We start from the raw sequence: 17,386 nt of genomic DNA on the forward strand, positions 1-17,386 counted from the left end.
TATCCAAAATGCAAAGTACTAACAATAAATTAACTAAAATGTTTGCAACTAAAATATCATCCCTCAACAATGACTTCTAAATCTACTGACAAAAACTGACCTCAGAAGAGTACAAAAACTCCGAAATTAAGAACAAAAAGTACATTATGAACATCACAATAATGCACAACAAAATCAGCCAGAACCGCGCGCGATGATGTGAACTACAAAACTGTGCTCACAACTAGCCAAAATTTCGAGCCTCGGTTACGCCATTCTCTAAACTTGCAAGATAATAGCAAGACTCCAATGCAAAAATCATAAAGAAAATAAAACTAGACAGTAACTTCATTCTGGTTTGTTATGCACCTCACCTTCTGAAAACTTTGAGTGAGGCCTCTACTAAAGGGAAAAAAAAATCTGAGCCCCTTTTTCCTCATGTCAATATACATGGGGGTTGAAATCATGATGAAATGTATTATGGTGCAATATTGAACAGTTAGTGCCCCCCCTCCATGGATCTTCAGTCGGAGTTTCCGTTTGCGGAGTTTTCGTTGGCAGACTCTTCTCCGCTTGCTAAAGTTGAAGGAGGGACTTGGACGCGATTATCTTCGTTGCCAGCGTTGCGAATTTTTCCAGGTCGAACTCTAACATTGGCTCCGATGGGGAAAGGCTCCTGTAGATATAAGGAACTGGGTTAACACTTGTTCAGATTTACGTTAAAAGTTCAACTAAAAGAGCGAGTTTAGAGTTTATTTACCATATCGCCAGCATTTGGGCCTTCTGTTTGGAAGAGAATAGGGCGGCAACGTTTATCCTCATTCATCAGGCTTGAATTCTGGAAATGAGCGACAAGAGAAGCTCTTCCTTGAATTCGGGCATATGCAAGTGATGCTACTTTCTCACTGTTGAACTTCTCCCACTTTTTACCGTGGAAAGCCTGCGAAACAATTCGTATCTATTAGTTAATACAATTTAAGAAGAAGCAAATTAAATTCAATTTACATAGATGAATAACTCGAATCAATATTGTACAAGAATTTCCGAACAACCTGGTGGAAAGGAACAATTTGAGCAGGATCGGTCATATTTATGAATGCGTATCCAACATTACATTTGTTCTGCAAACAGTGTAGAATTTAGTTAGAAACATATTCGTGATTTCATCTCAAAAGGAAAAAATCGATCAACCAAAAATAAATACTTGCCTTGAAGTCAATTGGTAAATACAGAAAGTCATAAGTTCCCCGACATTGCTCGTCTATGGCAACAAGTAGCATCTTTGAAGTATACCTACCAAAAAATGAAATACCATTGCGACATTCAGCTGTAGACAGAAAATGAAATAAGCGGCAAAAAGATTTTAAAAAGTGAGGAGAGTATTCACGAACTTGTTGGGAATATTTTTTATCATAAGTGTTGTTCGGATATCTTCTCCACGCATTATGCGGCCGAGATCAAGTTCATATTGTTTCCTATCAGCCAGGCTTACGGTGTTTGCTTCACTTTTACGGCTATAAACATTTCTCATTCGATCATTGGTAGGATCAAATTTTGACACAGTAGTTGAAGGAAGTTGTCTCCCGTATAGAATATGTGACAACGGATTAGGCGAGCTCTGACCAGCACTGGACGATAGTTCAGTACTGTTCCCACCAACATGTGAAAACATGTTATTATGAGGAGAAAAGTCCATGGAACGCATTTGCCAAGAGCCATGAAAACCTCCATTTCCAGGAGAACCCAAGTGAAAACCAGAAGTCTCAGGAGACTCTCCTATGTAAGAGTTTTTCCTGTCCCAAGGAGAGCCTGTAACAACCGGTGCCGATCCAACATGATGGTCCAAATGTTGTGCTCTCAGCATATGAGGCGGTGTTCTAGCAAAGCTTGACATCTGAGGCAAGCCTGGAGAACCGTTTGCAAATGGCGGGGTTTTCTGCCAAGGCATGTTACTTGGTGAAGATTGCTGATGTGAATTGGAGCTGCTCCACATATGATTTAGCCCATGGTGCGCGCGGATGCCGTTTCCTGATGACCCTAAACAAAAGAAAACAAAGATTTCACACAAGGATTCGGATGTAAAACTACTAAATCCACATTACGAATGAGGAGTGAATTCCTTACCTCCTCCATTGAATTCTGCTAAGTTCCCAACCGAGTTGATTCCTCTGCTAAGTTCCGTCATTCCAGCGCCTATATTACCAGCCTTGCTGCCAATGGTGCTTGAAAAGTTATAAGGACTAGCATTAGACAAGCCAGCATGATACTCTGGTAGAGAATGAGGATGAAATGCTGTTGTTGGACTAGACGCAAATTTCATTGCATCGACGAGGTTAGTGGACTCGGAAACACCAGAAACTTTTCCAACCGATGCCCCTCTCAAAGCGTTTTGAACGTTGGAATTGGCATGAAAGAAGGCATTATCGGCAAATCCATTCAAATGCTGTTGCCGCATTGCAGATTGAAATCTCTGGTTGTATCCATTTTCCAAGCCAGAAGAATCAATTACTCCAGACGACAGGGTTGCTGTAAATGATGTCTAGTGAGACCAAGAAGAGCATTTTCTCCCAATGAAAAAAAAATCGAGGTAGATAAAAACTTACGCTTTTGTCGTAGTTGTAAGTTGTCAACAAGGCTCTGACCAAGATCTCGTTCATCTTGCACCTTATGAGACTGCTGTATCAGACTACAAAAGCAAAGTTTTTGGCGATTGTTAGTGGAAGAAAATAACTTTTAGAAGGAAAGTGTAACTATTTTTAATCAAGAAGATCTATAATAAATATGCATATCCATCGTAACTTGATGAAAATCGTTAAAAGAGGTACTACAAATCGAGAAACAAAATAAATAAATTAATAGATGAAAAAGTAGCTAAAAGGAAGTGGGTATAGCCACCGTGTTGCAAACCTAGGATGGCCAGGTTCCAGCTTGATCTGCTTCCCAGCAAATTCAATCCGGTTCAATGCCCGGAGTGCAGCTTCAGCAGCTCGCACGTCATAAAACTCAATAAACTTGAGATGCTTCATTTCTTGATATTCATAGATCTGTAATTAAGAACATAACATTTAAGGAGTCTTGAATAATCTTCGTAAGATAAAAGCAACTAAGATGGTTAAAAACCAAAACCAACAATTCACACTTACTTCTTTGATTTCACCATAAAATCCAAAGATATGTTTAATTTCGTCGTTTAAAACAGATGAATCGAGACCAGATAACATCAGTGTGCCATGGCCAATATCCTTCTCTGGAGCATTAACCTAAATATGCAATCAAGTTAAGATACATCTTTAGGGAAAAAAAAAACATAAAAAGTAAGATACCGAGACGATTGAAAAAGGCAAAGCACATATAGTACTACTACTATATGACAGAAGAATAATGACACGACCAATTATATTCAAATTATGGCTATGGAAATTGAACTATGCATACAGAACATGTTATTAGGAAAATACCTTCGGAATCGAATAATGTATATCCAGCTTCCTAGACCTCAATGGCCTATTTTGAAGGGCTTGCATAGCTTTCTGTGCAGCCCTTAGATCAAAATAAGAAATCATGACAAACCCACGATGCTTGCAAGCCGCATAAATAGTTCTGATATCTCCGTATTGCTGCCAGAAAAAACATAGCAGTTCATATAAATTTTAGATTAACCGTCGGTATGAAATGTTACCTGAAAATTTAAGAAAGCATCTTGCACCGAAAAAGAATAAAGACACACCTCAAATAGAGTCTTCAGCTCAAAATCTTCAACGTTGCTATTGATGTTTCTAACAAAAAGTGTTCTTGAAGGCTGTTCAACAAAAGGAAGTTTTCCTTTAGAACCTCCGAAGAAACCGTTATCTCCATCCAATCCAGTTGCTCTTTTCAGCGAGCTTAAATGTTCATCTCCTTCCAGCTCCAAGCCTCCACCGCTGCTAAACAAATCAAAATCTTCGGAATCGTCGTTCGTCCTAGTATGAGAATTGTATTCTAAGTCATCAACAACACCAGAAAATAGATCATCTTCATCAGGAAGGAGATTATGTATATAATGAGCCTCCATCTCTTCAAGAGATTTATACGGCTCTTCCTCCAGAAGGGAACCAGAAGCAGCCGGCTTGTCCGACAGAAGATCATTCCCCAATAAATTCACTGCACCAAGATAGGCATATAAATTATACATGCATACTCAATTGTTAAGTAACTATGCCTGAAAAATATTCTTACAGTTTTTGGTAAACATGTCCGACAGTGAGCTTGAGAACAAACTACTTTCTCGATGGACAGCGTTATTCGCAACAAGCTTGTTCCCGATTAAACGATGTGAGGTCGGTGCTGACTGCCTAAAAACATCACCCCATGAATGTGGATTGTAATGAAATGATTCTTTGGAACCTTTCAATACATCAGCAATGTCTCGTTCCACACCAATATGTAGCTTTTCTACACTCCCCTCAGATGGATTAGTCTGTGACATCGGAAATCCAGATTTTGCGTTTACTTCAAAGGGCGATGAGCCATTCAAAGTGTTGCCAGATGGTGCCATCATTCCATTCATTCCTGATAAAATAAATATAACGCAACTAACTTATTCAGCAATACGTAACATAAAAACCAACATACGTAACTAATCAACTTCTTGTGAGCGTTAATGATGGGATCAGCGAGCAAATCAAAACAACACGTAAGACTACTGCGAACATTTACAACGAGTTTATTTGTTCCTCACCTTGAGGGTGTTGGACATTCATGAATTTCGCCTTCCTCAATCCAACGTTCCTCTGCACAAAAAAGTTCAAGACAAGTCAAGTAATCGACGCAAAAAAGGTTAAGTACCATTTTCTTAAAAATAAAACCCAAAATCTAAGGAGTTAATTATTAGCTAAATTCACTTTAAATATCATTTAAGATTACAAAAGTACATGTTACAAATTATAATTAATGTCTTGTGTAAAGTGAAACAAAACAACTATTTAATTTTCTGGAGATATAGATATTATCCTTTACTACTTCAATTTAATATACCTAATTTTTACATGCTTCTCTTTCTTAATCATTAATGTTACATTAACAAAAAAATTCTAGAACAAATATAATCATCAAACTCATAAGATCATTGAATATAACTAAATACCTCAGAATGAAATGAAATATCATCGAAAAAATTATCACCCCTCTGATCCATCACTTGAAAAGGCATCCTTCAGCACAAAATCTGGAAGAAAAATAAATAAATGATAAAAGTTTTGCTGAAAATTCTTCACTTGCTAGCTTCTTTGGACTCAACAAGCACCATCTTCATCTGCAACAAAAAAAAAAATTAAAAATTAAAATTAAGCAAAAAAATAGTTGAATATATCTTCAACTAAAAACCACAATTGAAAAACTAGCTTCTTACCTACCAAAAACCTAACACAATTGAAACCATTTTCAAGCAAAGAAATATTTGCAGAAAATTGGAAAAATTAAAACAATACAAAAATTCCATAGAAATCATGAAATTCTGCAAAATAAAAATAAAAATAATCTAGCTCAATGGAAAAGCCTCAACATCAATAGATCAAGTACAAAAACCCAAATTCTCAAAGGTAAAGACAACTATGAACAACATAAACAAGTCATAATCAGAATTCAATCTCAAATTCAGCAACACCATGAAAAATTAAAAAAATTAAAAATAAAAAAAAAAAAGCTCAAAAGAATTTTATTTTTTAAATAATAATAAATATATATCAAAAAAAGCTAAATTCTCACCTGAATTCAAACACCGTTTCGCTTCAACACAGAAAAAAAAACTTGGAAATTCTCAAAGGAAGAGAAAGAGGGTATGAGAAAAAAAAAATGAAAAATTGAATCTTTTGTAAGAAAAAAGGAGAATTAAGAAACCGTTGATCCTGTAATGTTTTTGTAAAATCTTACCTCTTATATATGCATTGCTTTTGCAACAATAAAAGAATAAAATTGAAAAGAAAAAAAAATAAAAAAAGGTGAATATTTTTTGTTTGAAATTTTTGTGAGAACCCAAACACTGGCGAGATCGGAATAGAAATTCAGGCCAGAGAATGGGAATTTGCCGGCGAGATTATGCTCGCCGGTAGCGTAAATTGTTGGAGAAAGAAACCAGACAAAGGCAAGAACAATGGGAGTTTTTTATGACTTTTGTAAGAAAGAGAGAAGAAAGAGAAAAGAAAAAATATATATAGAGAGAGATTCAGGGAAAAGTGTAAAAATAAATTTCTTCCTTTTAATCTTTTAACAGAACGATAATAGAAATAAATTTTTTTTTTTTATTTTTGACGAAAAATTGAGAGAGTTTTTAAATATTTAAAAAATCATTAAATACTATTTTTGGATTGGAACGGAATTCTATAATGCATTTGTCACACAATTGGTGCATTTGCATATTAATTTTTAACTAAAAAAAGTTATTCATTTTTTGAGATTAAATAAAATTAAAATTTCTTTCATTTTAATTTAAGCTTAATATTTGAAAAAATAGACATTTAATAAAAATATAAAACAGTTATTAAATAAAATATTATGAATCTGTCATGTTATTAAAATGATTTTAAAATATATTATTTAATTTGATAAAATACCCGTGCGCTGACAATGCATATACTATTTTATCTTATTTTTCAAGTTTATCCATAATAAATAAGATATGCAGTAGTTAGTATAAACTTGTAAAGTTAATTATTAAGATTTCCAAAATTTAATAAAATTATTGCACTTAATTAATCTTTTAAATTTATAAGAAATTTCGGTCAAAATTTTTATTAATCTTTTGAAATTTAAAAATAATATTTTACTTTACTGTAATTTTGTAATGAAAATAAAATAACAAATGTGATCATTTTCAAATGAAAATAAAAAATTGGAAAGAATTTGATTTTTCTCGAATTAGGAAAAATTCTAAGATTCAAAGAACTTACATCATATTAAAAGTGGAAATTTGTTTTAAATACCATTTTCAAATAAATATATAATTATTTTCTGACTCAAAGATTTTCCTTAATGTATATTTCAAAAATTAAATAAATAAAAGAAAAATATTAAATTGAATAAGATAAAGATAAAACCTAAAGGCAACGTTGATGAGCAATTCCTCCTCCTTCTATTTCGGAAAAAAAGAAAGTTGCAAGTTTCCTCACAATTTTGTCGAATAGTGAATAAAAATTGCAATAATATACAGTAAAAAAATTGGAAAAAATTAAAATAAAAAACAAAAACCTGTGTTTAAGTTTAAGATGTGTTGTGTTGTGTTGTTAAGTTGCACATCCTCGACCATCTGCCGCTGTATCAAGGGGAGTGTCGTGTACGATAATGTTTTGCTTTGGATCAGAGGCCACCACTCTACACCACAGTACAATGTTTTTTTTCTAAAACTGTTTTTTTAATATTATAAAATATTACTTGTTTTATTTTATCACATTGGTTTCTTTATTTTTAATAGCAAAAGTATAATTGTTATAATATTATTCGGTATTTATCATGTCTGCTCAACTTCATTAACATTGTACCGGGCAAGAATCTTTTATTTGTATGGAGAAAAAGATAGAGTAATTTTAGAAAAAAAAAATGAATAAGACAAATGGAAAATGATATTTATTTTGAAGAAAAAAAAATGTAAGAGAAAAAAAAATGTAAGAGAGATAGAGAAAGTTATCGAAAGTTTAATAGTTAAAAATTAAAGAATCTTAATCGCATTATACCATATATCATTAAATATATAATCTTCCTATTTCTCAAAGGAAAATTGAAAATTATTTTTCACCACTCAAATTTACACAAGCATGTTTTCATCATTTTCATTTGTACATTAGAATATCTTGTTGATTTAAGTATTAGACATCTCTTTATTCACATATATTTCAGAAAATTTAACGGAACATCTCTAACAAACTCATGTTAGTATTTGAGGTCTAAAAGTTCTCTACAATAAATTATATGTTCTCCAAATATATTCAAACACGTCTTGCGATAAATTGGACAAACTTCATCAATAAAAAATAAAGGAGTCATAAAATAAAATCTTAGGATAATACATTACTCTATTTATGATATGTGTTAGCCTAACTCATCAATAAAAATAGCAAAATTTTTTTTTTTTTTAGTAACATGTGCAACTTACGAACAAATTGTTGTACTTATTTTATAAAACTCCAACCTTTTAAACTCTATAAAATATTTGCTGCACTTACAATAAAATTAATATTTGTTAAATTTGCAACTAAAAATAATAATATTTGTTAAATTTAATTGATAAGTAAGTGTAAATATTTTAAAATTCTCATTACTTAATAATCATTCATAACAATAATTTTAGAGATAAAAATAGTCAAATTCAAGTAATATTTAATTTATAGTATGAAAGGAGTAGTACTATTTGATTGTTTATTTATATTATTATTTGGATATAATTGTTTATTGTTTGTTGAAGAAACTAGTGACTTAAATTATATGAGGATGTCACCTATCACCTTCCTTTGGGTAGAGTGTATGGATAAGTTTCGACCAATCAGGAGCTATCTTTGTTTATACCTAATCACATGCCCAATCATTTACTCTCCAACTCTAAATCATTTTTATGCTTATTTATATTTTAATATATGTTTATTAAATATGAATGAATCCATCTTTGTTTAATTAATATTTTATATACTTCAATTCAACTACAATGGACGGTTCCAAATGCAAAATGAGCCATTTGTTTCTATAACATTATTTGCTTTGAAAATGCTGCAACTTCTGTATAACAATTATTAGTATTTTAATTTGAGGCTTTAGCTCCTCTTCTTTTATACCTAATCTCTGCATAATTTACTAAATTTGAAATTAGTATAGGTATTGACCCGATCCATTAGATTGAAGATAATAGAAAAAGACAACCACAAAAAGTATGAAATTCAAAGGGGTCTTAGCCCATCAATTTTGCTGGGTAATGTTTGTAATAAAACAAAAATAAAATATTTAAAAGGATTAATAGGTTTAAAAGTTTTTTAAATATTCATTTGAATTATTCAGAAAAATAGAGGAGAAATTTCCATTAGTTCCATTAGATGAGTCAAGGTGTTGGAGAAAAAGACAGGTGCTAGTCTTTTCTTGGTACTAGGATAATTAGCCATTAGGTAACAAAATTTGGTGACATAAGAACTAATTTTAAAGTTGTTAGATGGAAGAAGTCTCAGAGTTCAAAAAGAAAAATATTAGATTAGAATGAGTTGATGTTTCGTTTGATGAAAGATTGAATAAGCATCTTGCTAAGACTATGTAGCTTTGAAAAACAACTCAACGGCTTGGTAAAGTTATCGACATTGTTGGTGGAGAGTGACAAGGATATCTGGGTGAGACTGAAATCAGGAGGTGTTTTCTCCAAAGGCACACAGGAATTTGAGAAGGAGTAGAAAAAAGCATTGAATTGTAGTTTGTAAGTCTAAAAGACGCCTAAGAGGGGGGTGAATTAGGTCTTCAAAAATTCAATCGTTTTATGAGAATACTTCTAAAAATTTCTGGTTGAATGTGTGAAGGTTTTTGAGTGGTTCTTTTCCTTTCTTGGTAATAGTGATGAAAGCAATAAAATGCGGAAAAGTAAAGAATGCAAGGATATATACTGGTTCCCCTCACAATCCGATAGTACTCCAGTCCCCTTTCCAACACGAAAGAGATTTCACTATAGTTAGAATTATTGTACAAGCCTATGCTTACTATCTAACCTATAGGGTGATCAAAGGTTCTTGACACCTTTAAGATCAAACAACACTAATGTGAATGAAGAACAATCCTCTTCAAAACACAACACTTACTTCCAACAATCCTGGATAGTAAGGAAGAATAATCTTTTTGAATGATACAAGAGTTTATGATGAAAGATGGAGAGCAATATCAATCTTAGATTGATATTCTTCTTCAAGCAAAACAATTCTCAATGAGTATATAAGTGTTCACAATGTATGTATGAAACTTAGAATAAATTTTCAATGAAAATGAATGTAGAAAGTTTCACAGAAAATTCTGGTTTGTAAACACTTGAAAATAATGAAATTTATGAGTATGGAATTGTTAATGAAGAAGGTGTTTTTGAATATGAAAGATGCAGAATTTATAGTGTGTAAGACACCCTTTGAAAAGGTTGTATTTTCATGAAACAATGCAATGTTTAAGTGTATGAAATATAATTTCGTTTGGGTTCAAACATGCAAAAAAATAAAACACACTGGTTCAGTAGGAACCGGTTCCTGCCTAGGAGAACCCGGTTCCTGCTTAACGTTACAAAAGAAAATTTGAAATTTAACACAGGGGAACCGGTTCCCAGAGGGGTAGAACCCGGTTCCTAGTACAAAAATCCAGAGGCTTGTTTTTGCCTGATTGCTGAAACCCGGTTCCCAGCAGGGAGGAACCGGTTCCTGAAGGTTTTTCATAGATTTTTGTTTTTGAATAAGGTTTCAACAAGGGTCTATTTTGGAATGAAACTTATGGCATTTTATGGCATGCATGTAAAGTATATTGTGAACATTTATATATCAAAGTGAGAATTATTTATACCTTTGACACTTTAGCTTGATTCTTATTAAATCTTCACAATTCTTCAAGACTTGAAATTGGTATGAATTTGCCAAAGCTTTGATATTCTTTTTGCTTATCCTTTATGAAGGTTGGTGTCCAAGTTTTCTTCATCAAAACCAAGTTATTTATAATTTTGATTTGAGAAGCTTGCAAATACAGAATTGTAGTTGAATAAATTGTATAAGGCCACCAATGTATATCTTTGTAGAGTATTTTTAAACCATGTTCACGAGATCATCCATGGTGTGGTTAAAATCGTTCAAAATGTAATGAGCCAAAGCCAACTACATTTTTTGGTGGAGGATATTGAACATGTGATCCACAAACTTAAGGATGCTAGCAGAGCGTGAGTAGGATACATAAATCGAAAACCACTAATGGAGAAAAGCAATGCACGTTTCACCAGTAATGTTGCTTTTGGTCTTAGCGTGATAGGAAATGAAGGATGTCGTTGATGTGTAACTAGGAATGTAAGTTTGGACGATATAGTCTGTACAGGAAAAATGATGGTTGTCACTTCACTTGGAAGAAGACTGATGATGCTCGATATATAAAAAAGGGTCGAGTCAAACACTCTGTGGGGTACATGGAACTTATGGGTGGTACAAGTACAAAATAAAAGAGTTTAATGTCGTCATAAGCATGTTCACCCTCACTACATGTCGAGACACCTCAACAAAGTCAGTGATGCCTAAAATATAACACATGGGTTTTTAGGATCCCTTGACTCTGCAAAGACATGTAAGGTATTCTAAAAGAATGGGAGTATGTTATTGAACTATGTGCTTTCAGGTTTAATCAATAAGTGATTAAAGCTAATAAATTCATATATATCATGGTTTTGATGATGACAACTTATGTCGATATAACATGACCTTAAAACATACAGACAAGCAACTATTTCAAGCATTATGGTTTAATGTTCACCATGAGACTATGCTTAAGTAGCTCGCTTAGAATCCATAATGATGCTTTGTAGCTTTCTCTTGTATCATGGATTTTAAGCTCTTATAAATAGATGTAAAGAGTGTGTTCTTGAACAGTTACATCCAGGATGAAGTATTTGGTGATCAACCTTAGGGCTTTGTAAACTCTTCCTTTCTTGATCATTTCTTCAAATTAAAAAATGCCATGTATAACTTGAAACAAGCTTCTAGAACTTGGTATGATCGTCTGATCAAGTTTTTGCTTGAAAATAATTTTCAAAGAAGAAAAGTTGACAAAACCCTTTTTAAAAAAAATTGAGCATGGCATATCATTATTTCAAATTTATGTAGATGATGTCATTCTTGGTGATACTAATGAATCCTTGTGTAAGGAATTTTCTTAGATGATGCTTAATGAGTTTGAGATGTCAATGATAAGGGAGCTTTGATATTTCATATGCATTCATATTCACTAATCCAAAGTAAGTACATTCATTAATCGATCAAAATACTACAAAGTAATATGCAAGAGATTCCACATGGACAAAAATAAAGTTATCTCCACTCTGATGGATACTTCTTATAACTTGGACAAGGACATGGGAGGAAATCCAATTGAAGGAAATCCAGTTGAAGAAAACACCTATTGAGATATAATCAATTATCTCTTTTATCTTATTTCACATCGTCATGATGTCATGTTAGTTGTGTGTCTTTGTGTCTGTTTTCAAGCATCTTCGAAAGAATCACATCTTACTGCGGTAAAATACATTATGAGATATCTCTTTGGCACGCGACTAGTGGATTTATGGTACCCCAAAGGGATGAATTGTGTCTTAGTTGGATAATATGACTCTGATTTTTCTAAGTGAAAATTAGATCGAAAAAGTACTAGTGAAACGTGTCACTTACTTGGTAACATGCTTGTTTCCTGAAATAGTAAGAAACAAAAAAGTGTAGAATTATCCAGAGCTGAATTAGAATAAGTTACTTCGGGTAGTTGTTGCGTGCAAATAATCTGAATGAAAACCCAACTAAGTGATTATGGAGTTAATATTGGAGTTGTCCTAATAAAATGTGGCAATACTAAAGCCACAAACCTCGTTAAAAATATGACACTTTACTCTTAGACTTAACACATTAAGGTTAGACATAATTTAATAAGAAATCATGTTAAAAAAGGGGATTGTGTAATTGAGCACGTGTCTTCATTTAATTAACTTGCATATATTTTAACTAAATCTCTTCCTAAAGAAAAAAATTTCTTCATAAGAACTGAATTAGGAATATTATATCAATCATGCATGGATTAAAATCTGCTAAAAAGCCTCTTCTCCTTATTCTTCCCATTCTCTATGTGTTATACACAATCTATGTGCTTGCTTTGTGTTATTTCCCGCCTTTTTGAGTATGCCAAAGAGGGAGAAGCATACTCTCAGTAGGAGTAGGGTATACTCTTTATATTTGTGAGGGGGAGTTTAACCACTCCAATACTTTACCGTTATTTCCTTGTTTGTCCACCTCCCTGAGAGATGTGTTGTCATCATCAAAAGGGAAAAAATATGGAGTTATATATTTGTAGGTATAATCATCTGCAAGATTTAGATGATCTTTGGTGGTTTTAATGCTGGCAATACCTAATGTCATATGGCATTCGGTGGAGTCCTTGAGGACCTTTGTTAGGGGCAAATTAATGGTATTTTTGTGTGTTAGTATAACTATTTTCTGTTCTAAACTTAAGCAAATTGTGATTGTTTCATGGGTTTTTTTGGTAAGAATTGAACTTTATAAGTTTAGTTCCAGTTGTGAAGAAAATCGAATCACTTTAGGTACTATTGATGCAGGTTTGGAGCTGAAAAGTAGTCTTACGAGAGCATGAAGAGGAAAGGAAGCTGGAAGAATTGGAAGCATAACAAAGAGGCAAGCTAAAGCAAGGTCGCGCCGCGGAAAGCTGGGGACGTGCCGCGCCAAACCCTCTGACTTGAGGCTGCACCATGGGCACGACGAACCAGGAACTTTTATTTTAAATAGAAGCCTTTGCCGTCATTATGTGTGTGCAATTTTTGGTGAACAAATTTGAAAGAGAAGTCCAATCTACAGCAGAGAGCAACAATTGAAGGTGGATTTTACATCAATTAAAGGTGAATTCTACATGTCTTAATCAGATATTGACATGTGTTAGACTAGGCAAGTATAACTAGTCTGACCCATTTTCTATTTTAATCTTAACCACATTTTTCTAGATAAATCACCTAAATGGGGTGAGCTTCATTGGATCCGAGTTGACTCCGACCCGTTTTAGACCCCAACCTAAGAGATTGGACATGAACGCAATCCCTCAAACATTAATTGTGTAAGGGCGAAATGCTTTCCTAAGATTCTCAAAAATAAATAAATTAAATATGTACAAATACATTTTCAAAACTCTCTTCAAACGTGTAAGTTACGAGTTAAAAATAAATGAAAACTCTACCATCATACTATTTAAACATTCATTTGTGTTTCGGATTTAATAAATTTTCTTTAAATAAAAAAATACTTGTAACACATTACTTTTTATATTATGAGTGGCAAAATTTACAAACTTGTTTGGTTATCAATATGCCTAAATTAAGGGATAAAGTAATCAAACTTAGGACATGTTTGACTTATTTGCAGTTTAAAACACAGTGTTTATAAAAATAAACATTTTTAACTAATTTTTATAATAAAAAACACAATTAATTTAAATTGCTTTTATATATGTGTTATAAGTTTTTATATAATTTTTTTGATATAAATATATATAAATTATTTTGGAGAACTTATAAAATATACTCAATTTTTTATATAAAAAAAATGAGAGTAGAAAAATTTTAATAAGTGAAGCTAAATACACCTTTAGTGTTTAATTAAATTGCTTGTTGAAACAAATATGTCAAAGAAAAGGTTAGTGAAAAAGTTTACATAAACAATCGTAATCACTTAAGCCTAATCTCTATTACGAAACTTCGTTGCACTTGCATACCTTTTTTTTACTCTGTCATTCATGACAATGACACAAAAATGCAAACAACAAAGAGCATTTGTGTGTACTTGGACATTTACTAACGTGAGGGACTTTCATAACTTTGCCTATCCATGAAACTCATTGCCAATTGCTTTTAAGTGCCTCGTTGAAAATTTTACTAAGTTTGGATTTACTTGACCTTACTTTAAGGAAGGGTGGTTTGGATCTTATATATTCTCTTTCAATGAATCCATGTCTTACTAATTCACATACCATGTCACGTTGCACTAATGACGACCCTCTTCCTAGGGTTTTCCATTGCTAGCTATGCCAACATTAGTCAACTTTTAATATAATAAAGTAGAATACATATGAAATCCTATAATTATCCCTCTAATCACCATTTTGAGGGTGATAAACGGGGACATAGATGTAATTGCATCTCCCTTAATATTTTAATTAATAAATAAATTTTTTAATCATTTTGTAACCTTTCATTATACACTTTTGGTATTCACGTGAAATTTTTTTCTCAAAAATACTGCTCTTTCCAATGCATTAGGGGGCTATACTCATTTATTACAATTCATCAAGCGTGCAAATTATGTTTAGGGTTACATCCATCGCCCTTTCACATTCATCCTCTATATTAATTCCCCCATTCCATCCCCCTTTCAATCAGTCCATCCCTCTTTCAATTTCCATAGCCCTTCCTCATCAATATTCCAACTGTTCCTCAGGTTTCTATTGCAGAAAAATGTCTCGCAGAACCGATTTCAATTTTCATTTGTCTATTTTAGTGTTCTTCATAATAGATGTTCTTCGTCAGCTAAATTAATCAACCGTTTTTATTTTTTTTAATGTTTTTATTGTTTTTTTTCTTCAGATTTTGTGATGTTGATGGTGGTGATTTTTTCCTATGGATATCATTTTTTCTCAAGAGTTTGGCGTTTCTGTTTCAGAAAATCTTTTTCATATTCTACTGTTTTATTTCAATTTTGTTTATGAGTTTTCACATTTGATTTTATTTGAATACAGTATATTGAAATTTTATCTTTTTTTTTTTCCGAATTGAGACAGGAATTGTAATTTTGTGGATTATCTTTACAAAAAAAATGTAATCTTTTTCTTTTTTGATGTGTTAGAAATGGTAGAAAGTCTATTTTGTTCTCATCGATTGGATTCGGAACCGTGATATTGGGGTTTCGTTACTGTTACGATTTTTCGTTGTAGATGTGGTTGGAAGTTTCGACGGCTAAACAGTGATATTGGGATTTCATTACGATTTTTGTGGCAGATGTGGTTGAAAGTTCTGATGACGGGTAAGTGTATTTTGGTGATATCAGGATTTCGTTTATAACAATCTATTCATCATCCAATTCAATTGAAAAACAAATTTCAAATAAACAAATTCCAATTTCTTTTACAGAACAAACAGTTTCCTAATGGAGAATCAAGAGACAAAGACAGGTTTATTTTTGTTTTAATATTAGTTAAAAATTTGTATATTTTGATGATATTAATTTGTGAGTTATGTTTTGGTCAAAAAAAAAAAATTTGTGAGTTATGTCAGTATAGATAAAGGCGGCCACATATAACCCATAGTAACATTCAATTTTTTATTGGCAAGTAAATTGTCTCTAACAATGGCAGTGTTGTATATCGTGATATAGGTTCTTGGTGCCATCCATGTCGCGCCATGTTCCAGTATTTCTCAACAACGGATTATGTTGATGGCGAATGATGGACAGTAATTGAAAGCAACCGATTATGCGCCATGTTCCAGTATTTCTCAACAACGGATTATGTTGATGGCGAATGATGGACAGTAATTGAAAGCAACCGATTATGTTGATGACGAATGATGGACGGGAGTTAAAAGCAATGCAGTCACGAAAATGTTAAAAGATTTAATGGTTTTGACCAAAAATAACTTGATTCATCTGTGTGTTTCATTTTCATTTTTCTGAGAATGAAAAAGATTTGGGGAAAACATGTGAGATGAGAAACTTATTATTATTATTATTATTATTATTATTATTATTATTATTATTATTATTATTATTATTATTATTATTATTATTATTAATGAAATATATTTAAAAGATCAAATCTACTAACAATATAAGATAACTAATACCTCTGATAATTACATCTAAATAAATCCTAAATAAATCAATAGATTAACCATAATTTTGAATTATAAATTGTTGCAATGTCTTATCTTTATGTGTATGTTTCCTCTCATATTTCATTTTTGATTTGCAGTAATGTATAACTGATTTAGATTGATAGGTAGTCAAATGTGTTTTGCTTATTCCTTTTGTTTTATTTGAACATGGCTAACAATCGGGGCTATATGTTGTTGTGAAGAAGGAGAAAAGGTTCAACTGAGAGAGAGGTCAGGGAGTAAAAATTATATAGTAAAATATTGTATAGTTGAGAAGGTCTTTGACTTCTAAGAAAAAGAAGAAAAAGCCATTTTGTTCAAATTTATTCAAATAATATCAATATAAGAAATGTAAAGCCCCTGTTAATTACATTCTAATTATAATTAAATCAATAGATTAACCAGATTTTGAGGGCATAAAGGTCATTAAGTATTTTAAATTATTAAACTAAATTAATCAAAATAATAAAATTCAATAATAGTCAATAACTAAGAAGTTTGAAATATTACATTTAATGAGGCCAATTAACATCGATACACTCATTATTACTCACAATGCATTCATATACCAGATTTATTTCCTTTTTTCTTGAAACAATGTATCGATGCAATTGGATTGGGGAAGATAAATTCTCAGGAACACGTAAAGCCACCTCCCTTACCAAAGCAAACCCTAAACCCTACCATTATAAGTATTACTTCATACACAGTAGATCATTTCATCCGAACCGTCTCACGCTACATATCATTTCAAAGGTTTCATTATTT

General features: G+C 32.1%; 1 protein-coding gene and 1 long non-coding RNA gene across 4 annotated transcripts; one reads left to right on the forward strand and one right to left on the reverse strand.

Annotated features, from left to right (window-relative positions):
- On the reverse strand, window positions 1-6,146 carry LOC131603570 (protein MEI2-like 4). 3 transcript variants are annotated; one of them, XM_058875929.1, is made up of 15 exons: window positions 5,887-6,146; window positions 5,102-5,269; window positions 4,697-4,748; window positions 4,195-4,527; window positions 3,707-4,119; window positions 3,438-3,596; window positions 3,123-3,239; window positions 2,875-3,023; window positions 2,583-2,665; window positions 2,104-2,505; window positions 1,371-2,016; window positions 1,188-1,272; window positions 1,032-1,100; window positions 740-919; window positions 1-655 (listed from the first exon to the last, which is right to left on the reverse strand). In XM_058875929.1, the coding sequence occupies exons 2-15, from the start codon at window positions 5,165-5,167 to the stop codon at window positions 503-505; spliced, it is 2,907 nt and encodes a 968-aa protein (XP_058731912.1). In that variant the 5' UTR covers window positions 5,168-5,269; window positions 5,887-6,146; the 3' UTR covers window positions 1-502. The 3 variants fall into 3 exon arrangements, with proteins under 3 accessions (XP_058731912.1, XP_058731913.1, XP_058731911.1); XM_058875930.1 differs by having other exon boundaries at window positions 2,887-3,023; window positions 5,722-6,146; XM_058875928.1 differs by having other exon boundaries at window positions 5,722-6,146.
- Window positions 6,147-14,998: 8,852 nt separating this feature from the next.
- Window positions 14,999-16,438, forward strand: LOC131607999 (uncharacterized). The gene is made up of 3 exons (XR_009285468.1): window positions 14,999-15,770; window positions 15,878-15,918; window positions 16,122-16,438. It is a non-coding gene; the product is annotated as an uncharacterized LOC131607999 (long non-coding RNA).
- Window positions 16,439-17,386: the final 948 nt, after the last annotated feature.

The sequence above is a fragment of the Vicia villosa genome, linkage group LG5, assembly GCF_029867415.1.
Source record: "Vicia villosa cultivar HV-30 ecotype Madison, WI linkage group LG5, Vvil1.0, whole genome shotgun sequence".
Lineage (NCBI taxonomy): Eukaryota > Viridiplantae > Streptophyta > Magnoliopsida > Fabales > Fabaceae > Vicia > Vicia villosa.